Here is a 23204-nt window from a genome sequence, read left to right as displayed (position 1 = left end):
AGCTGTGGTCCTAAACAATGTCAAGTTATGCAGTTTACTGTATGTTTCCTGACCCGATATTAAGGCTTTTCAGAAGTGAAAAGGAAAAGAAAAAAAAGTTACCCTCAAAAAGTGAAATCTGGAGGCTTGCTGCCACTTAGCCCAACATACTCCAGCATGATCCGGAATTTAACTTCAAAACATACCAGTAAGATGGTCTTTAAGGGACACCCATGTATGTTTTATTTAGAAATATATTTCCACATACATTTAGTCCCAAGTGTTAATACTGAATATGTAAATACATATTCACAGCTGCGAACTGGCAATTAACACAGTTAATTGCTGCAGGGGTTGGCATGGTTGTTTTGGGAGCAACAAGATGGCAGATATGTGCTTCCATCATCTTCAGCTATGGTGGCTAATGAGCTATCCAGTCTTTTTTTTAGATCAGTGGTCATGAGTCACATGACTTTTGTTTACGACGCCATATTGGATGGCAAACCTACAATACAACCTGCGTTTTTTAGTGATCGTTTGTGAATATTGGCTTGCTTATAAGCGTGTTATTGGCCTTTTCATCATGGTCTTTCATTTGTGGTTTATGGTTGTCAGAACACACAGAAAAAGGGGTCTGACACATCAGCCATTGTTTACCGTTAGCTGGGCATTCAGCTAATTTACTGTGGTATCGTCCACACTCGTTACATATCTAATTGACTACGAAGGAGGCGTTCGGTGTTCCGTGGATGGACTGGGACTCATTCAATTTACCAGATGTGCAGCGGAAATTTAAACAACATGCTGAACTCATGTTCATGGGACCACTTGAAAACAGAGCAGAAGAGGAAAAGTGCAGTTTCCTCCTGCTGTGGATCGGCGATAAAGGATGGGATGTCAGCAATACGTGGACACTGACCGGAGATCAAGATAAGTTGCTAAAAACTTATTACGAAAAATTCTCTGATTACCTCACTCCGAAAGCAAACCCAATATTTGCTAGATTTTCACGAGAAGCCGCAAGGTAACTGTGAGTCATTTGAGCACTTTGTCACAAAACTCAAGCTGTTGACTAAAGACTGTAACTACACAAACAGTGATGAGATGGTCAAAGACCGCGTAGTTTTCAATACCAACTCACATACTGTGCGCGAAAAGTTACTCAGCCATGGGCCGGAGCTCACACTCGAAAAAGCGATCGGCATAGCCCGCTCCCACAAGTTAGCAAAAGTGCAGCTAAAGGCTATGGCTAGCGACAGCCACGAGGTTCACGTTACCCCCAAAGACCTATAGTGGTCTTCGTTCATCCCGCCGTAGTTATACTACCGTCGCTCTGACACCATGTTATGATCTTGCTATATACGAGAAGTACTATAGCGCAATCTAATAATAACGAACCGATATTTAGTCTTGAGTTTCACAAGTGGCTTCTTTCTTTATTCCTCACTCCAGCACAAGTGCCTCAATCACCTCAGGTTACAGTGTTCGTTTGTCAATAGACTTTCAAAATAAAAGATCACACAATAACCATAGCCAAAACATTACAGTATACACTTTTATCACTCCCCAGCCAACAAAGAAAGATGCGACAAAGGTGTCTGCCATGAAGAGGAACAACTGGGCGCATCACGTACTCTCGACCCTTGCAGGAAGGATTTCATTTCTGGTAGGTACATGTTCTGTACATATGTATGTTGGTGGTGGTGGTGGTGAGGGGATTGATTGTATCTTTACTGTATATCGTTGTTTGCGATAACAGTTGTGGAATATCCGATAAAACTGTCGAGTTTAGGGCCAACGATGACGAGCCCGCCATGATATGTAGACACCATCTTGCTGTCCAAGATGGGGTCGTGAACAAAAAACACGTGTTTGGCGTCACATTACTGAAAAGCATCTATTACACCGTGTGAGCGACCGTCCGTGGAGGATGTACACGCAGTGCAACAGGAAGCATTCCATTCGCTACCATTTCCACCAGCACCTTGACTTATTATTTAAACAATTACTGCAGGGAAATTGTTCCAACTCCACAGAGAAATTTGATTTGAGACAACGTTTGAGAAATGAACATAAACCCAAGACATTCAAAATCAAGCCCTATCAGATACTTTTAATGACTTAATATGGTATTGAACAACCAAAGTAACATGCCCTGTCCAAAGTTGGACAGTGCAGGCATGAGGATTTCGGCAAGTATGGTAACCGATCTTTCGGTTCCGTTGATTTTTGTCCTGGGAAACGATTTTTAGGTTCCCATTGATAATGCTCATGGGAACCGGTTTTTACATGTACTTCAAAATAAAGCCTTAGCAGGCATGAGCATTTTGTCTTTTACGCTTAGCAACCGACATGTTTGAGTGACCTGGATATGAATAACTCGACCTTTCGCATGCGTAGCGTAGAAGCGGAAACCGGTGCTGTTTGTAAAACACACTGACAAAGCTGGGCGTTTTAATCATTAAAAATGAAGGGGTTCACGTAGGTTCGTTTTATACAGATTGTTGTATTTCGTTGAGAACTTGTTTCACATTCCACACATGGGCGAATTTTATTAAAAGTAAGCCCCGAGATCTGGGAAACGGACTTTCGGTTCCGTGTTTTCTCAGGCTGGGTAACGACACGGTAACGGAACGATCGTTTCCGTGAAATGCTCATGCCTGTTAAGTGTAATCTGGTCTTCAGGCAGAAACCATCCGGTTGTATGTCGCTCTTTTGTTGGTCTTCCTTGTTCAGTAATATTGAGATACACGTTTTTATTATTGTATCTTTCTAACATGATATTGTGTTTGTTCAGCAGTGTGTCATCCCTTGACATATAGGCCCATCCTAAATAGGTCAGGGGATTCCTAGTCCTATTTCAGGCCAATGACACTGACTGTTGGAAAACACAGTGTGATTCGCTGTCACCAAGAGGACGAGCAGAGATCAAATCACAAGGCCTTATGGGTACCAGGGTTTTATTTGGTCATCCATGCAAGGCAAGCACAATATTGGACTTGTACGTCAGTCTAGTTATGCAGAAGATAAATGGTTTCATAGGGTTTAGGTTTTGGTCAGAGTTGGTTAAGGTGTATACACTCTGTACCTAAGTCTATCTGACTATTTTCCAGGCTCACTCAGGTTGTGGGTGTGCTGGAACCTATTTCCAAATTATCTTTGGGAGAGAGGCGAGTAACAACCCCGAACTCGTCGCCAGACATTTGCAGGGCAAATATAAACAAACAACCATAACACTTATGGGAAATTTAGTCTTCAATTAACATATCATGCATGTATTGGGGATGTGGGAGGAAACAGTGCCCCCTGCCACCCAGGCACAGGGGGAAACATTTGAACCCAAGGTTTCAGAACTGTGAGGCAGATGGGCCAGCCAGCCATCCAGTTGAAGTCACAATATTTCATTCTTAGATACTAGGAATGGTAGATGTAGTACTGATTCAAATTTCAAGTATTCAAGTATAATTTTCAAGCTTATTAAATGTACATACATAAATTAAAGGACATCACCATGAATCAAATCCAATACCTATTTTATAATCTTACAACTGTTTTCCTCGTTTATGAACTTGCATAGTGCTTGTACTCACAAGAAGAAAAACATGCAATCAATCATGTTCTTATTAGTTTGCTAATTTTGTGAACTGATCAACAAAATTATGGAAATTGGCTAATAGAAGCAACTAAGAAAAAACCTTACCGGTATTTTATTTTTATCGACAATGCATTTGCCACCAATCACTTTTGCAACTGACAAAGTCAAAATATTTTATCAAACAAAGCCATGGGTGAGAAATATTTTGCCTCAGATGATTCTTTTATTGTTATTGCTACCAGTTTCACGTTCTCCCTCCTCCCACTTTGTAGGACTTTAAAACCTTAATTAAATCTCAAATAAAGATGATGCTGATTCTGATTATCTTAGATCTCAAACATCACTCTCTCTATTTACATCTCTGTCGTGTGGCTCATCTTGAAACATTGATTCTGCATGATAGATATAGTGAATTTCCACATATTGTGCTTTAAAGGCAATTTAATTCCCATATTTATAGAAAAGAAGCAAAAAAATTTTGGGCGGGGATGGGGGAAGTCTGTGACTGAAACAATGAACTTTGATAAATGTCATTTATTATTTTGCAAAAGAGTCATTTATTGGGGCAGCACGGTGGGTAAACTGGAAAAGTGTTGGCCTCACAGTTCTGAGGTCACGGGTTCAATCCCAGCCCCGCCTTTGTGGAGTTTGCATGTTGTCCCCCCGGGCACTCCGGTTTCCTCCCACATTCCAAAAACATGCAACATTAATTTAAATTGCCCCTAGGTGTGATTGTGACTGCGGCTATTTGTCTCGATGTGCCCTGCGATTGAGTAGCAACCAGTTCGGGGTTCAGCCCGCCTCCTTGCCGTTGACAGCCGGAATAGGCTCCAGCACTCCCCGCGACCCTCGTGAGGATAAGCGGTAAAGAAAATGGATGGATGGATAATTTATTCGAGTGCCAGTCATTGGGGCGGATCCGAAAGCGCGGAGCCCGTGAAGTTTGTTTTGTATAGCAAATAATTCCGGATTCCTGTTCTGTGGATGACAGCGGGAGCGTGATGTGGGAGTTTACCATATATGGGCAAAGCCAAGCGTGGTGTGGGCGCTACCTGCTTCCGGGTTTGTCTGATCAGTTAGTGCTCAGCTGGGGCTTCGTTGTCTCCCCTGATTCATTTATTTTAAAGTGCAGTTGATCAACTGGAACAATGTCTTTCGAACTCAGTGAGTATGTTTTGTCCTGTCGCCTAGCAGAAAATGCAAAGCAAGTCTTGGTTTGTCAGTTTTTTTTCCCCCTTAGCTCAAACCACTCAGCCGGTTAGCACAAAACTAGCTAGTTGGCTTTGCCCACAGGCGAACTGATGATTTTGACGCATCCTCCCTCGCGAGCCACGTAGCAGTGTTTTTCATCGGTTAGATCGTCCGATCGCAATTGTTTGGAATCTTTGAGCGTCTGTCGTTTAGTGAGCTAGCGTGAATCACGGTAAACAGTAGGGTGTTAATGTGCTAACGCATTGTTGTGACATGCCTTGACAGTCTGCCCGTCCCCTTTTCCACCGGGAAACCCTACCTATGGCTGGTTAATAATTTAACCTATAAACGCGTTTAACTTTGGCAGGTTGTATGGACTCGTCCTGTGTTCGCCGAGGAAACCTCCAAATCAAAATGCAGTAATAGTCTATGCAGAAGTTGCCGTGTAGATGAAATGCGTTGTTTGCTTTGTACGTTCTCTACGGTAAATTTTAGCGATTTAAACAATGACTTCTCTGCTGCCGAAAACAAACACGAATTGTGGCTCTTTATTGAAGAAAGCAGAATGGATGTGATCGTAAGCATGCCAAATGACACATTTTTTCCCTGAACACACAACGACTTTTGTGCGTATTATAGTATTTAGTGTTCCCCAACCTTTATTGACCCAAGCACCCATTTTTCATGAGGGGAAAAAAAAAAATCTTAAGGCACAACACCAAATCAAAATGTCACAAAAAGTATTAGATAATGACGTTCTCATCTCAATTATCTCACAAATGTACTTCTACTCCATGATATTGCTGCACGTTTAATTGAACACTAAACTGAGATTGTAGGAAGGCATGAGTGGCAACAGGTGATCACACAGGTATCTACTGTACTACTGTACTTGCATTGTTCATAATCATATCAATTCAGAAAAGATATTGGTCATTAACAAATAATTTTCAAAGCAAATGAAATTGAATAATCTAATGTAGGAGGACGACACTTTTCCACTTATTACTGTACGTTGCAGCCATAGCTTATCAAAGATATACTCATTTTGTCTGAAATAAGTGTTAGACCAAATCACTGAAACTGGATAATTTTCTGTGCCACACCTGATGATTTCTCATAGTACATCAATGCGTCATGTTGGTTAATCACAGTGGTTGTTAATGACGGGGTTGCAAGACTCACCCATGGTCTTGTTGTGAATTTGAGACAGGTTTCCTACTTAACTACGGAACTCACATTCCATACTTTTCATTAATTTCCAGGTGCAGAAATGTATGGAATATGAAAAGTATTGTTTTGGAAAAATGTTCAAGTTTCCAATATTGCTACAACAGCTCTATTCTCAAACAAAAAAAATGGATGGAACTTTTTTTTTGTAAGGTGCTTGGAAATTGGAATTTAATTTTTAAATCTCAAATGTGTAGGAACCCTAGACATTCCTGCAGGCAGAAAAAAGAATAACTGACAATCCCGCAAGGCCTGTTTAAATGGAAGTGCAGCATTGAGTTTCTATTGAATTAATATTTTGCATCTTTACCGGGCGGACATGGTTCAGATGACTGTAAAATTTAAAAGTCCATTAGTTTTTAGGTATTTGATTTGGGCAATTTCCACCCAGAAATGTCATTACATTTATGCTCGTGTTAACTATATGCTAATGGATCTCATGTAGAGCAATTAATGACAGTCTGTCCTTACCATATCTACTTTCAGGACATGTGTTTGCTAGTCTCCCGCAGATGGAAAGGGGGGTGACCAAAGTGATTAGCGGTGATCCCAAAGGCAACAACTTCCTCTATACCAATGGAAAGTGTGTCATCATCCGGAACATTAATGTAATTTCATTATTTTAAAAAGATTCATCAACGAAAATTTCAGAAGTTTCATTTTGTCACAAATGTACCTGTTCAGAATCAAGCAAAAGAAAATGTGGTATACAGATACTATGCATGTGTAATCTGAAGAGAGACTTGCTTGTATTGATAAACTCTGTCACCTATGAGCAGGACTCCATGATAAAGTAACATTTTATATCAATTTCCCAAATGAGGGTACCCTAGAATACCACGACTGTCACTCATGATAGCCATAATAATGTACCTTTAATTATTGGACTCCAAGGTAACTTGTAGCCTTAGGCCTTGTACACAGACAATTGTTCTGTTTTTGTCCCAATTTTCCCCCTTACTGAACAAGCATATCAAGCACCAGACAATCTTAATTCTTATAAGGTTAGCCTAAGAGATTATCCTTTCATCTGATCTGATTTAAGAGTGAATTCTTCCCTATTTTAGGGTCCGATACAGGTCAATGCCAACGATCTTAAATGATGTATGTCTTCAAATGTTGTGACCAAAACTCTTCATATCTTAAATATTGATGTGAATACTGACCTTTCCTGAGTTATGACACTGAAAAGTGTGACATAAAAAAGACCGATTTAAAAAAATATATACATATATATTTTGGGAGTGGAAAAATCTTTGTTTACTAGGCCATAAGGTATAATGATGGATTTTTTTCCTCAGTTTAGTCACAATTGCAATGCTCAAAAATTCTTGGAAAACAAAATATTAGTTACCAACTTCAGTTTTGCAGACACAAACCTGCTGATTTGTTATTTTTGTTTTCTTTTAAAGAACCCAGCTATAGCAGACATTTATACTGAACACGCCCATCCAGTTACAGTTGCTAGTTATGCACCTAGTGGATTCTACATCGCATCTGGAGGTAACCAGTCCACATAAGATAGTCACATACAGTAGTCCTGGAACATTATGACATGACTTTACCACAGTAAAGTCACTTTTTTTTTTTTTTTTTAAAGATGCAACAGGAAAGCTTCGTATCTGGGACACCACACAGAAGGAGCACCTACTGAAGTACGAGTACACCCCACTATCAGGCAAAGTCAAGGACATCGCATGGACTGAAGACAGCAAGAGGATTGCTGTTGTTGGAGAGGGTAGAGAGAAGTGAGCATCTCTTTTCTTTTGTGAAGTAGAAATGGAGTGCATCTGTCACTAGATTTTTAACTTTATACAGTATCGGACTTCTGAGCTGAATATGAGGATACGTCTCTACTACTTTGTTATTGTCTTAAAGATTAGTTGATCAAAGTTGAACACAATTGGCACCAATAGCGATAAAAGTCTGAAAATTAGTCAAAATGATCATGACCAAAAGCAGTCATCAAAACATTTTCAGCAAGTACCACTTAAAATAAATACAGAAAAAAATATGGATACTTTCTTCCTAATGGTTCTGAAGTGCCAGAATACCATAAAAGCTTTGGTCTTCAAGTACCACTATATTGATGAACATTAGAATACAGTAACATAGTACGCACAAGTGTTCCTAAAATGCTAGAAAAATCTAGGCAGTCCCCCCCCAAAATTACACCTGTATTATAGAAAGCAACTGTACTCTTATCCACTGTTTAATGTAAATGTATTGTACTTTAACAAGTTGAATGCAACTGCCTTGTAATTAAACAAGTACTCTACATGTTTTATATGAACATTTTACTATATTTGTATTTATTGCATTGGTTGCTTTGCATACTGCTAGTGGTACTTGTACCACACTGTGAATCACTACACAAACCAAACCCGTGTTTGCATTTTTTTCTGAAGGTTTGGGTCTGTGTTCCTGTGGGACACTGGTTCTTCAGTAGGAGCTGTTTCTGGACACTCCAAAATAATCAACAGTGTAGACATTCGTCATAAACGTCCCTACCGGATGGTCACGGGCAGTGATGACACCACTGGTTCTTTCTACGAGGGGCCACCATTCAAGTTCAAGTTTACAATACGTGTGAGTAAAGATGTTTTCAATTGTATTTGGATAACTTTACCTCTTTCACATCCATCCATCCATTTTCTTTGCCTGCCTATCCTCATGTGGGTCACGGAGAGTGCTGGAACCTATCCCAGCTTTTGACGGGCAGGAGGCGGGATACATCCTGAACTGGTTGCCAGCCGATCGCAGGGCACATAGAGACAAACAGCCATGCTCACAATTGCACCTTGGGGAATTTAGAGTGTCGAATTAGTGTTGCCTGTTTTTGGGATGTGGGAGGAAATCGGAGTGCCCGGAGAAAACCCACGTAGCACGGGGAGAACATGCGGGGCCTTGTTCGAACCCGGGTGCTCAGAACTGCGAGACCAATGCTTTACCAGCTGCTCCACCATGCCGGCCCTCTTTCACATTTGTTAGTAAATTACCTTGGATGATAACTCAAACACAATAAGAGGTGTAAAACCCACCAACGACCAAAATACCCTATGTTGTCTTGTCTGACAGTATTGACATCTCGGAATTCATGGTGTTAATTTTGTAATCTTTACTGTCACTTCTTTAACCTTGAAAGTCAGATTTATTTTCATTTTACAAAATTATATTGACTAAGGTTTTATTTATTTTTTAACAGCATCCTCTTACAACATTTCTGCACATGAAGATACATAGATCTATCATTTGTGTTCTAGTTAATGCAAAACAAACATTCCTTTGTTTTACCTTTGTTCTGCGGACAGGATCACAACCAGTTTGTCAACTACGTTCGTTTCTCTCCGGACGGATGTCACTTTGCCACAGCTGGTGCTGACGGCCAGGTAAGCACTGAGGTGATGGGTTGGGCTATTCTCATTACCTGAAGATAACCATAATTGATTATTTAAATTAATTATATAAATGGGATATCATTAGTTCCAGTTAAATTTATTTTCCTCAGATTTGTATCTTTGATGGAGGTAATGGTGAGCGTGTTGGCTGCCTGGGAGGAGAAAAGGCTCACAAAGGAGGAGTATATGCCGTAAGTTTATCCTTTTTTTGTCTATTTTCCATGTTGTGAATTGAGCTTTTAATTGGCAATTTTCCATTGTTTAGCCTTGTAGCATTTGTATGGTTATTGGTGTAGCGATGAGTGTGCATATCGTCTCAATATGGCTTGAAGAAGCTGAGATTTTTTTTTCTTCCTCAAAAAAAAAAAGAGCTTCTGTCTCTGAAGGCCTGTCAGAAAAATCTGAAAATCGCTCTTGTACACTTTGTGTGTGTGTGTGTGTGTGTGTGTGTGTGTGTGTGTTGCTCCCAGCTCTTTTTTTTTCACAACTATTATCATCAAAGTGATAATTTGTAATTTTGATAATACCTATTTTTGTGGCACTTTAATTAACAAGCTGTTTGTGACTTCTGCATTGCAAACAACACTGTGCTAAATATGGTCGCATCAAAGTGTTACATAAAAGTAAATACTGCATTGGTGGAAGAGGACCTTGCATCTTCTTGTTAGGGGGCATACAATAAATTCTCAACTTTCCCATTAGCATTGCAACCCACGCTACTTCATTGGGTGTGGTCGCTAAAGTATGGTGCAGCAAAACAACGCCCTCATTGCCTCATTTTTCTCTTCGCTAGATAAGTTGGAGCCCAGACAGCTCCCAGATGATTTCTGCCTCGGGAGACAAGACCGTTAAGCTCTGGGATGTTGGTGCTGGTTCCGCGGTCACAACATTCAACATGGGCACCGACGTAATGGATCAGCAGCTAGGCTGTCTGTGGCAGAACGAGCATCTCCTCAGCATCTCTCTGTCAGGCTTCATTAACTACTTGGACAAGAACAATCCTCACCGGACCATACGCACCATCAAGGTGAGCCTAAAAGCTTTTATTCATTTTTTTTTTAATTCATGTGGTTTGCTGTGTAAGCAGTGATTATAGGTTCTCTTCTGTCGGAATCAGTTTTTACTATTTTGTTTACTTTTTTTTTTTTTTACGTTTTATGCATAACGTATGGCAAAATGAGTTTGTGACATGCGCTAACTTCTATGCAGTTTGGTTTGCTGATTTGAATGCAAACGGCATAAGGTAGTGGTTCTGAAACCTTGTTGGAGATACTGAACCCTGCATGTTTCATACTCATTCATTAAACAATTTGTATATTTCCATATTGGTATATTTCGAACTCTAAATGGGTACGATATATTTTTTGTGCAGCAACTGATCCACTCATCTGTTGCACACACAGCCACTGTTGAAGGAGAAAAACCTTAAAGTACTAATCCAGAGGAAATGTATTTTATTTGTCTGTTATGCAAATGTGGCTAAAATTTTTATTAAAAAAACATTTAAAAATTTGTCAACACAACAGAAATGAAATAAATTAGTGCCAAAGTGCACATTTTCTTTGTAATCCGAATGCCTCTTTCTGTTTCAAACCGAGGCTTTGTTGAAGTTGCTTCGATGTGACGTCACGCAAAGACAACCCCAGTACAGAAAAAGCTTCCTATATAGACAATCATTACACGCGAGTGGGATCCAGAGAAAATAGACAGCAGTGATGAAGAAGTTTTTATGGAATGTGTAAATGCTACTAGCTTCTTGTGGGTGCTTAAGAGATCACACAAGTTTCTGAAGCAATGAGTGTTTAATGAACTCTGAGGACATGGAAAACAGTGAGTGGCTACACATAGAGTGCCGCAGCTAAATAACTAGAAGATAAATAAGGGACCCAACCCATAACACCTAGGAGAGGTGTATGCCCCTACTTGGCATAGTGACAAACAACCAATAATCTACAGAATGCTCTGTGGAAGAGATAGGAACTGAATGGGGGGGAAATTTCTTATTTTTTCCATGTTCGAAAAACATCCCATGCAGGTGTAATTCAACCATATACATTTGAACCGGTGTGACTGTCTGAGCATCGAATGCAACACAAGGGCAGGATTTGGTGAAACCTGAAGTTGATGTAGAACTTCGCACCAAAATCACAGACTTGTAGGTGCCTCAAGAAAGCTACGTACACATTGTGAATATATTACTGTCCACTTTGATTTTCACCTGCTTTGTCTTCAAAAACCTGGTCTATATCTATCCGTTCATGTTTCGGCCATTCATGTAATCTGACTCCGCCAGCGTTTGACGCAGAACAGCCATAGGCAAAACACTTCCTAATTATCGTTGCTAGCTTTTTCACTCTGTGGCTAAATGTTGTCGTGACCGGAACTTGCCAAATCTAAGTGACATTTCGAACAAAATCTTAAGACTCACTTTGATGGTCATTTATTTCATTTCTGTCGTGTTGAGAATTTTTTTTTTAAATGAAATTTTAGCTACATTTCCATGATAGACAAATAAAATACCTTTCTCTGGATTAGTACTTTAATTCAACACAAAAAATTAACTGTTAATGTGTGAATTTAGATGTTGCCTTTTACCTTGGCAAGGGCATCTTATTTTCACAAAGTATCTGCCTACTTTGTGGTTCGTACTCACACACCCAATTCAGTTGAATGGCAACACGGCATTTCCGGATTTCCAGCGAGTCTCAGCCACGGCCCTGCCATAAAAAATACAATATATAAATTATACATAAGTTTTTTACAGGAATATATAACTATACTCAATTCATTTCATCAACATGTGCAAAATTCCAACAATTTTTTTTTTTTTTTGTGAATATAGGGTGTTGTGTGTTCATTAATCCGGAAAAAGGAACATAAATGATTTTATTAAATGCCAACAATATAACAGTAGCAAAAAAAAAAAAAATTAACGGGATCTGAATACTTTCCGTACCCAGTCTATCATAAAGCTCAATTATTTTAGTACTGTTCGAAATGGAAAACGGTGATTATAGACTATTTTTTTTTACTAGTCTTCCCTTTGGCATGTCTTTATGGACATGGAGAACGTCAGTGACTAATGAGTCTTCGCTCCCTCAAGCTGACGTGATGTTACGTCTATCATTTAGAAATAACAGTAGTCTGCGTAGTGTATATGAAAGATGTTGTCAAGACATGCATAAAATGAGAAGTATCTAGTGTGTGCATCTTTGTACTGCGCTAAGTGCTGATATAATGTAAACAAAACAAACTGCGGTTCAAGTAGCAATCATGGTGGAAGTTGATGAGCTCACTGGGGAGGGAGGTAAAATACTAGTTTCGTGATCACTGATAAGAGAGAGTGCTTCAGAGGCTTGTTTATGTTAGAATGTAGCAGGTACCTTTCTTGCGTGAGGGATCACACAAATGGTTTTCACAGTGGGCTGTTGTCACTGTTTGACCTACCTGTTTTGGACAGTTGTTTGCTCGATGTGGCATAATGGGGGGAAAAAAAAAAATTATGAAAGTAGTTTTCCCCACAGGACCGGAATCATTTTGGTCTGGCCGGGTGCATGAGGGGTCAAGGGAGGATATATTTTTCTGCATAAATGTTTAGAACTATTTTAAACAGAGGTGTCCAGAAATGATAAACGCATGAATGCATAACGTATTTGCTGGCAGTAGTGATGTTTTTCTTGGGTGGTGGCTCTTCCCAATTGGCTGATGATGGATGAAAATGTGTACATGTTCTTCTTCCAGGGTCACACCAAATCCATCCAGTGTGTTACAGTTCACAGAAGTGATGGACGACCATACATCTACACCGGCAGTCATGATGGACACATTAATATCCTACTTAACCAGTTGCATATTTCAACAGATTTTCATCATTTGTTATAAGCATTCCTTATATTGTCATAATTTTTGTGCAAATGGAAAATTATATGACGGTGAGTAAGTGGAAAAACAGAGGTATATGTAATGAGTGGCTGAATTATTGCTTTTCTTAAATAGTTAAAATAAAATGGAGGGTATAATGTGAGGGCTAAATATTTGCCTAAGTGTCACAAAATGACTAAAAGTAATTCGGTTTACCAGACTTCAGATTTTTGTTACATTTTGTAATGGGTTTTACTTAACATGAGTCTCACATTACTGGGATGCAGAAACTGGGGTGAATGATTGTTTCTCAGGGAAGGGCCACAGCAACCAGGTGAGCAAAATGGTGGTCAATGATGATGAAGAAGTGGTGACATGCAGCATGGATGACACGGCACGCTACACGAACATTGACAAGAAGGATTACAGGTAAAGGCCATCATATGTTTGAGAGAGATTTTAAGTGATGATTAATTTCTATTAGTTGCTAATTACCCGTAAGCAACAAGTCAGTATCTTTATAAATGGATAAGGCCTCCTTCTGCCAGTTGTGCTATGCCGTTGAATTTCTAAATGTTCTGCTATTTTTGTGCATAAGTCAAAATGAGTCTGTGATCTGGGTTAAGATTTTATGGTTTCTCGCTTGCACGCAATAGGCTTTGAATAATGAACAGCCTGGAAACTGGATGGATTTGAATTCGTGGACGTTGTCATAGTTTTTCCTTTTAATCTTCAAGTACCTTCCTAGTGCATGATTACTGCACACCCAGGATAAATGAAAGTAAAAATGCAACTGTCTTGTGGAAAATCTTCAACTTTGCATCATGTGCCAAACTCAGAGGATTTGAGGAATAAATACTTCTATTTATTTTGTGAAAAATTCCCAAGCATTTCACAACCAGAACTAGACTTCGCCGATCTGATCGGATTAATTGGTATCATCCAATAATTGCTGTACCAGTCACTCACATTTGACGTGCGCGATCACGGTCGCGCGCCATCGCACTCGCAAATCTGTACAGTCGAGCGCGTAAAAAATAGAGGTCACTTATTTTGTTTTATTTTATTTCTTGACATGAATTTGTGTTTATTTCATAAACGTTGGTAACAAAACAAGCCTAATCCTCAACAATCAGTATTCACCCAGAAACAGGAAATGTAAGTTAACTGTACTGAGCATGTTCGGAAGAGATCTCATAAACGCATGTTCCGAGCCGCTTCACGTACTGCGAGCGCGTCTACGTCGAAAGTCATCGTCATGAGCCCTGTCGAAGGAAATTCACTTACACCAGGGGTGCTCAATGCGTCGATTGCAAGGCAGTTTTGGTTGATCATGCCCCCCAAAAAAAGACGTTAGACTATCATCCACCTCGTCGCTTGATTTCAGGTGTGGCCAATATGTCGAGCGCACGCACATAAAGGCATGTTGTAGCAAGCCACGATCCTATTTATGGCATTCGCGGCAATGTGCGCGTGCGTGAGGCTGGCTGCTTGAAAAGTATGTAGTATATAAGAGTTTCTTTCGGTTTGTCCTGTCAGGGGTCGCCACAGCGTGACACCTCAGATGAAACGCTCATATTTGTTTGGCACAGTTTTTATGCCGGTTCTTGGTGGGGAGGGGAAACTGGTCACCCCTGATTTACAGTGAAGAAAATAAGTATTTGAACACCCTGTTATATTGCAAGTTTTCCCACTTAGAAATCATGGAGGGGTCTGAAATTTTCATCGTAGGTGGATGTCCACTGTGAGAGAGAAATCACAATGTTATGATTATTTTTTTTTTTTAAACGATTTATTTGTGATACATCTGTAATTAAGTGTTTGAACACCTGTCTGTCAGCGAGAATTCTGACCCTCAAAGATCTGTTAGTCCACCTCTACTCCATGAATTATCCTGAATCAGATGCACGTGAGGTCGTTAGCTGCATAAAGACACCCGTCGACCCCATAAAATCAGTAAGACTCAAACTAGTAACATGGCCAAGACCAAAGAGCTGTCCAAAGACACCAGAGACAAAATTGTACAACTCCACATGGCTTGAAAGGGCTACGGAGAAATTGCCAACCAGCTTGGTGGAAAAAAGGTTCACTGTTAGAGCGATCATTAGAAAATGGAAGAAGATAAACATGACGGTCAATCTCAATCGGAGTGGAGCCCCATGCAAGATATCACCTCGTGGGGTCTCAATTATCCTTAGAAAGGTGAGGAATCAGCCCAGGACTACACAACAGGACTTGGTCAATGACTTGAAAAGAGCTGCGACCACCTTTTCCAAGGTGACTGTTGGTAAGCACTAAGATGTCATGGTTTGAAATCATGCATGGCACGGAAGGTTCCTCTGCTTAAACCAGCACGTCAAGGTCCGTCTTAAGTTTGCCAACGACCATTTGGATGGTACAGAGGAGTGATGGGAGAAGGTTTTGTAGTCAGATGTGACCGAAATTGAACTTTTTGGTCATAATTCCACTCACCGTGTTTGGAGGAAGACGAATGAAGAGTTCCATCCCAAAAACACCATCCCTACTGTGAAGCATAGGGGTGCTTTGGGGGTGTTTTTCTGCACATGGGACAGGATGACTGCACTGTATTAAGAAGAGTATGACCGTGGCCATGTATTGTGAGATTTTGGGGAACAACCTCTTTCCCTCAGTCAGAGCATTGAAGATGGGTCGTGGCTGGGTCTTTCGACATGACAAGTTTCCAGACCGAAACCCAATAGAAAAATCTTTAAAGGGAGTTGAAACTCCGTGTTTTCTCAGCGAGAGCCCAGAATCCTGTCTGATCTAATGTTTGACCACTGTAATTGCAAACAAAGGCTACTGTACCAAATATTAACAGGTGTTCAAATACTTATTTGCAGGTGTATCAATCATTAAAAAAAAAAATCATACATATTGATTTATGGATTTTTTTTTTTTTAATTATCTTTGGTCTTGGCCATGTTACAAGTTTGAATATTAGTGATGGTGTCTTTATGCAGCTAACGACCTCACACAGATGCATCTGATTCAGGATCATACATGGAGTGGAGGTAGACTTTTAAAGGCGGACTAACAGTTCTTTGAGGGTCAGAATTCGAGCTGATAGACAGGTGTTCAAATACTTATTTGCAGCTGCATCACACAAATAAATTAAAAAAAATCATACATTGTGATTTCTGGATTTTTATTTCTAGATTATCTCTGACAGTGGACATGCACTTATGATGAAAATTTCAGACCCCTCCGTGATTTCTAAGTGGGAGAACTTGCAATATAGCAGGGTGTTCAAATACTTATTTTCTTCACTGTAGAAGCATACGCACTTTACAATACTGAACTATATATGTAATATATTATAATATGGTGGATTAAATAGCAAGTCATTGTTACCAAAATAACGTCAAGCAATGAACGGTGCATGCCAGTTATGTTGAAGTGACTAAATGGGAGTGCACCAATATCCTCTTTTATTTAACCCCCGTTTCTTTTGCCTATTGGATTGTGAGTTGCCAAATCCCATTTCTGTGTGCCTACCCTATTATTGGGTGAATGATCCAACATTTAGTGACTTTCTGCCTCACAATAATTATCTTCTTCTTCTTCTTTTCCTTTCGGCTTGTCCCGTTAGGGGTCGCCACAGCGTGTCATCTTTTGCCATCTTAGCCTATCTCCTGCATCTTCCTCTCTAACCCCAACTGCCCTCATGTCTTCCCTCACCACATCCATAAACCTTCTCTTTGGTCTTCCTCTCGCTCTTTTGCCTGGGAGCGCCATCCTCAGCATCCTTCTACCAATATACTCACTCTCTCGCCTCTGAACATGTCCAAACCATCGAAGTCTGCTCTCTCGAATCTTGTCTCCAAAACATCCAGCTTTGGCCGTCCCTCGAATGAGCTCATTTCTAATCCTATCCAACCTGGTCACTCCGAGCGAGAACCTCAACATCTTCATTTCTGCCACCTCCAGTTCTGCTTCCTGTTGTTTCTTCAGTGCCACCGTCTCTAATCCGTACATCACCTCACAATAATTATAAGACCCTTTATAAAAGGATCAGTGGTCATGAAGGCTTGGCCGCTGAGCTATTGCCAACAGTCAGAGTGAAGCAGTTTTCAATATTTAAATTGTAGATGAGCATTTCAAAGGGAGCAAATATATATGGAGTATTACATCTGGCTGTCTCACCTGCCAAGTGAAAAAATAGAATGGGTTAAGAGGAATTCTGGCCATTTCTTTACCCAAATTATCTTAGAAATCTGATAAAAGATGAAATATATGACAAGCACCTTTTTAAATATTTCAGTGCTACTAATTCGGCCAGAGTATGCCGTTCTCTCCAGAGGTCCAGTTACTGATTTCATTAAAAAAAAAAAAAAGTCATATACAAACTACTGTCGTTGAGTGGTAAGAAACGTTGTTCCACACTCATACTTATTGTGCCCTTGAGTGAGGAACTGAAAACCCAAGGTCCTGTAAATTTCTGTTCCCTGGTTCAGGTATAATTCCACCATCAAATATGATTGGTTAAAAGCAGTGGACACATTTCATGTATAGTACAGCAGGTGTATATAAAAAGCTGTTGTTGTTCTTCCATACAGCATACTAACTAGGGTGTTAAGACTAATTTTGAAGAGTCCACCACAAAAATTCATCTTCATTTGTAAATTGTTTATTCAATAGTATAGATAACTGAGGTATTTGTTTTTAGTACCTCTGATGTGGTGAAAATGACTTCCCAGCCTAAAAGCATCTCAGCGGCTCCCGGAGGCCTGACGCTGGTTGTGTGCATTGGACAGGTAATCACTGTGCTCTATGAGTTGCTGAGCTAAATTAAGATTTATTGTTATAGTTGGGCATTGTTTTTATTTGAGGGATCCAGGTCCCAATTCCAGTTCCAAACAGTTCGTTTCTTTTTAACGGGCTGCATTAAAAGGTTTGCAAGCCGCAGCATAGATTTAAAATGCACAGTTGACTCTGGATTCTTTATATTCATTATCATCAAACCAATTAACTCAAAGGTAATGTGTGTGTGTGTGTGCGTGCGTGTGCGTGCGTGCGTGTGCGTGCGTGCGTGTGCGTGTGTGTGCGTGTGTGTGTGTGTGTAACTAACCCAATAGACTTCTTGTAATTTCTCATGCAGACGCAGGTTTAATACGAACCCTTGTCAAAATTCTTACTCTTCTACTTATGTATAATGCATTTTTCCAATGCATTATTTTTGCTTCTACCCATATGATCAAAATATATATTACATACATACGTCTGTATTTTGTTAGCTTTTTTAAAAATATTCTGAAGTGAAGCACTTTATTTGAAGATGTAATATTTTTCTATTTGTGCCTTTTTTTTTTTTTTTTTGGCAGCCATCATTTTATTTCAGAAATGAGAAGACAGATGAACAGACAAGACAGAACAGCACATATGTTTGACCAACCAGGCAGAATTTGAAAGCTGCGTACAATTCCTGATAGAAAACATGAAGCGCCAGCCGAAACTTTTTTTTTTTAGAAATGGGATTAAAATTAAACAGTTGAAAATTTCAGAAAAGCGTTATTGTTCAACAAAAGATGATCATAAAATGAATTGATAGTTGCTCTTCAGTCACAGAAAAAAAAAAAAACATTCTGCCAGAGTATGTAAACTTAAGAGCACAACGCTCCATATATGCAGTCATACGTAACCCCGTCATAATGGAATAGAAGTGTACAGCTTTTTTATAACCTCTAGATGCCAGCACAGATTTGTATGATGCAAGGTTTTTTTTTTTTTCCCTTTCATTTTCCCTGATACCTACATGTGTGTGTGTGTGTGTGTGTGTGCGTGTATATATATATATATATATATATATATATACTGTACAGAATTGACTCTGGACAATTTATTTATTTTTGGGCGGGGTGGGGAAGAAATGCATATTATACATATATCAGCTGAAAGTTAAATATAGCTTTAAGTTATTTAAGACTCTCTTCTCACATCAAATGGTTTTTATGTGCGAGTTTTTCTGGGAGAACCTGACCATCAGTCCCAGTTCCAATCGTTTCTCGATTCTTTATGTCCAGCCCTCCTCATTCAACATTTTTAGCTTTCGTCTATTACAGTGGAATATAATGAAATCTTTTACATTAACAAAAAGTAGTCCTGACATGCTTCACTTTTGGTTTATTTTCCTGCTTTTCCTAGGTTGTCTTACTGAAGGACAAACGAAAAGTCTTCACACTGGAAAACCTTACCTATGAACCTGAAGTTGGAGTTCTCGACCCTTCAGGAAACATTGCTGCCGTGGGTGGCACAGTAAGTGAAGGCCAAAGACTAGAGATGGTTTTGCTATCTTAGTGGTTCTTCTCAATGATAAATGAAATCACCATTTGAAAGCAGCATTTCACCAAAGTTCAATGGGGTTATGTTTGTCCATTTGCATTTGTTTGATCTTAAACATTGAAGTGGGTAAATGCAAAATATTAAGAATTGGAGAAGGCGGCCAATACTTTTTCACAGCACTGTTTAAATGACAATTGGATGGTTCTTTGTCGGTGTGAAAAGCTTTTACACTGTAATGTAATTTAATTTTCCATCCTGCACATGCAGCACACATTTAGTTTCTCTTTTTAAGAGGACTCTTACAAACTGTCTCTTATATTCCCCAGGATGGTAAAATTCATCTGTACTCTGTCCAAAGCAATACACTGAAGGATGAGGGAAAAACTATTCAGGCGAAAGGGGCCATCACAGACATGGCTTACTCAAATGATGGAGCCTACTTGGCTGTCGTCGATGACAAGAAAGTGGCCACAGCCTTTTGTGTGGCAGATGACTACTCAGTAAAGATTTTTTTAATCGTTTAACATCAACAGCCTTCTAAGTCTAATGAAAGAGTGAATGATTTTTGTTTTCTCCTCACTACCCACCCCCAGGTTAAAAATGAGTTTTACGGACACCACGCAAGACCAGTTACCTTATCCTGGTCACCTGATAATGAGCACTTTGCAACCGGTGGGATGGACATGATGGTTTATATTTGGACACTTAGTGATGCAGATAAGCGGCTGAAGCTTCCAGGTAGGCCAAACAGTCTGGTATATTCACTCATTTCACGTTTCTCTTCCTGAGGAAACCTTAGACCCCTAAGTGGAGAAAAGTTAAAAGATCTCTTTACTCCTCATGGTCTATATTTCACCAACAAATTCTTTTTTTGCTTGAGGAGATGGCTGTCATTTCCAAAAATAATCATTTTTTGAGCAATCGTTGAAGAACAAATTGCATTGAAATTGTTCCCCCCTAATTTATATCCTTTTAAGATTTTTGAAATCGACATGCCCTCACTATGTTTAGTGTGACATAGAGAGCGGAAGCGAAGACTAAATTTTCTGCATAGCCCAGAAATGGGAAAACCTTTTGGCTGAAGGGCCACACTGATGTTTAAAATTTAACAGGCGGGCCAAGTCATAAGCACATGGTTATATGTGGAAAAATAAACAACAAGCACATTGCAGTGTTAATGAAGTTGGAGGTTCTCACTTTTCATTGTAACTATTTCTGATGAGTCTTGTAAATCCTTCAGTGAGACAGTCCTTAACCTCCATGACCGATTTATGAGAGCGCACATCGGAATGGCCCACAATGTATAGCACACTTAAAACAACCATAAAACTTTTTAGATTCAATTTTATTTGAAGATGTTTCTGTTGGCTTCATCAAGCCAAAATCTCCAACTCTCACTGGAGAAGTTCCCAGCTGAGTGTGAAGCAGCTGGGATGAGAATCAGCACCTCAATTTGAGACCACGGTCCTCAGACAATAAAGGGTCTTTTCCTCTCGAAATCAGGGATGGGATCCTTCCCCAAGTGGAGGAGTTCAAATATCTTGGCATCTTGTTCGAGTTAGGGAAGAATTGAAACGGGAGATTGACAGGTGGATCGTGCTGCGTGTGCAATGTTACAGACTTTGTATCTGTCTGTCGTGGTGAATGAGGAGCTAAGCCCAAACGCAAAGTTTATTTTTTTTTTTTTAAACCGGTCTATCTATGTTTCTGTCCTCACCTATGGTTAACAGGTGTGAGTTGTAACTGAAAGAACAGGATCCTGGATACAAGTGTCCGAAATTAGTTTACTCCACAGGTGTGCGGGCTCTCCCTTAGGGTGAGAAGCTCGGTCATCTGGGGGGGGGGGGCAAAGTAGAGCCACTTCTCCTCTGCCTTAAGAGGAGCCAGGCAGACATCTGTTTTGGATGCATCCTGGATGCCTTCCTGGTGAAGCATTCCAGGCACATCTCACTGTAAAGAGACCCTGGAGACGACCCATGGGATGCTGGAGAGACTACATCTTTCGGCTTGCCTGGGACCGCCTCGGGATCCTCTCAGAAGAGCCAGATTAAGTGGCTGGGGAGTCTGGGCTTCCCCGCTAAAGCTACTTTCTCAGAGACCCGACGTTAGATAAGCGAAAGAAAATGGATGGATGGTGTACATGGACAATAGGAACATACTAAATTAATTTTACATACATTTTGATGTGCGGCCCAGTCGAGCAACTGGTTAGAGCATTGGCCTCACAGTTCTGAGGACTGGGTTTCAAATCCCGGTCCCCCCTGAGTGGAGCTTGCAAGCTTTCCCCATCCGTGCGTGGATTTTCTCCGGGCCCTCCGATTTCGTCCCACATCCCAAAAACATGCAATATTGGAGACTCTAAATTGTTCTTAGCTGTGATTGTGAGTATGACGTTCTGTCTGTGCCCTAAAATTTAGCTGGCAACCAGTTCAGGATGAACCCTGTCTCCTGCCCATTGATAGCTGGGGTGGGCTCCAGCACTTCCGTGACCATCATGAGGATTACCGGCTCAGAAAATGAATGAATAAATAAAATGTTGATCGGATGGTGTTTTTCTACATAAAGCAACAATGCATGTTATTTATGGTATGACATGGCTGTATAATCTTTCCTCAAGGAGGCATTTCTTTTTTTTTTTTTTTTTACAATGTGCTTCTATTATTTCACAATCACACTTTTCAGTCATTATTTTTACTTTAAAGAAAAATGTCAAATGTGAGCTATTTTTTTTTCTTCTACAGCCATTTTGAAGTCCAGACCTATGAATTAAGTGCTGATGTTCTCGCCATTCACTTGGTTCTTTAACAGTATTCGCATGAGATGCATTCATGTTTTCACACACAAAAAACAGCTAAAAGTTTTGCTAAAGCTAAATGTTTTGTGTTCTCTTCAGACTGTCACAAGTTGCACCACGTTAGCGGCCTGTCATGGATTGATGAAAATACTCTGGTCACTACTTCCCACGATTCCAGCGTCAAGCAGTGGACTATTACATACTGAGATGCATGCTGGCAAACGCATTAGTCCCCAAGGACAAGGACTGCTGTAGAGTTCAAACCCCCACCAATCTAAATGGTGTATTTTTTTTTGTCTGTCAACATTTAAAGTGATAATGGAAAATCAAAAATGGTTATGGTATAAAGAAAACTCCAAATGAAAAGGTTTCAAAAGATTCATCCTTGTGTAATTGAGCGCAATATGCAATGTGTCTTTGACATCTCATTAAGTGTACGAACACTGCTCAACATTCCATAAGTAATAGCACTCATATGTAGTTGTGCTTAGTGCATTGTAATTTGATGGATAAACCGAAAGTGTTGTTTTTACACTAATATTGTGTTGAAAGACATTTTTGATCTTTTGGTTACATTCCTAAAATAAGGCCTCAGCACAGCCACCTGTCACATTTTTCTTTGAAAAGGGTTAGGAGAGCAGTTGTTTGGCGCAGCTTTTTATTTTCTGGGGTCACTTTTTGCTATTCCTAGCACTTCTTGGACTATGGAGCAATTATAGCAACTGAAAACAAGTAAACAATCAGGATTCAGTCCATTCATTCAAAGATGGTATTTTTTGGGACTCCCACTAGTCTCACTAGTTTCTTGTCTATGCATTTGCTAATATTGCTAAAAATAAAAAAAGATTTTACATTT

General features: G+C 39.8%; 1 protein-coding gene across 6 annotated transcripts in view; it reads left to right on the top strand.

Annotated features, from left to right (window-relative positions):
* wdr1 (WD repeat domain 1) overlaps positions 1–23204 on the top strand; it is a 25735-nt gene extending 2531 nt beyond the window's left edge. The window contains exons 2-18 of one of the 6 annotated variants that reach the window (XM_061832678.1): positions 818–910; positions 1436–1454; positions 1550–1645; positions 6482–6603; positions 7408–7498; positions 7596–7743; positions 8404–8584; positions 9307–9384; positions 9504–9584; positions 10187–10420; positions 13135–13224; positions 13529–13683; positions 17942–18029; positions 19417–19527; positions 19881–20054; positions 20148–20292; positions 22448–23204. In XM_061832678.1, coding sequence (XP_061688662.1) covers positions 869–910; positions 1436–1454; positions 1550–1645; positions 6482–6603; positions 7408–7498; positions 7596–7743; positions 8404–8584; positions 9307–9384; positions 9504–9584; positions 10187–10420; positions 13135–13224; positions 13529–13683; positions 17942–18029; positions 19417–19527; positions 19881–20054; positions 20148–20292; positions 22448–22554 — 1962 coding nt within the window. In that variant the 5' untranslated portion in view covers positions 818–868 and the 3' untranslated portion in view covers positions 22555–23204. Of the gene's footprint in view, positions 1–707; positions 911–1435; positions 1455–1549; positions 1646–4318; positions 4439–4579; positions 4779–6481; positions 6604–7407; positions 7499–7595; positions 7744–8403; positions 8585–9306; positions 9385–9503; positions 9585–10186; positions 10421–13134; positions 13225–13528; positions 13684–17941; positions 18030–19416; positions 19528–19880; positions 20055–20147; positions 20293–22447 lie in introns of those variants that run through there. The other 5 variants (XM_061832679.1, XM_061832677.1, XM_061832682.1 and 2 more) reach the window with 5 other exon arrangements.

Source organism: Syngnathoides biaculeatus, chromosome 10, assembly GCF_019802595.1.
Source record: "Syngnathoides biaculeatus isolate LvHL_M chromosome 10, ASM1980259v1, whole genome shotgun sequence".
Lineage (NCBI taxonomy): Eukaryota > Metazoa > Chordata > Actinopteri > Syngnathiformes > Syngnathidae > Syngnathoides > Syngnathoides biaculeatus.
This window is presented reverse-complemented; position numbering and strand designations above follow the sequence as displayed.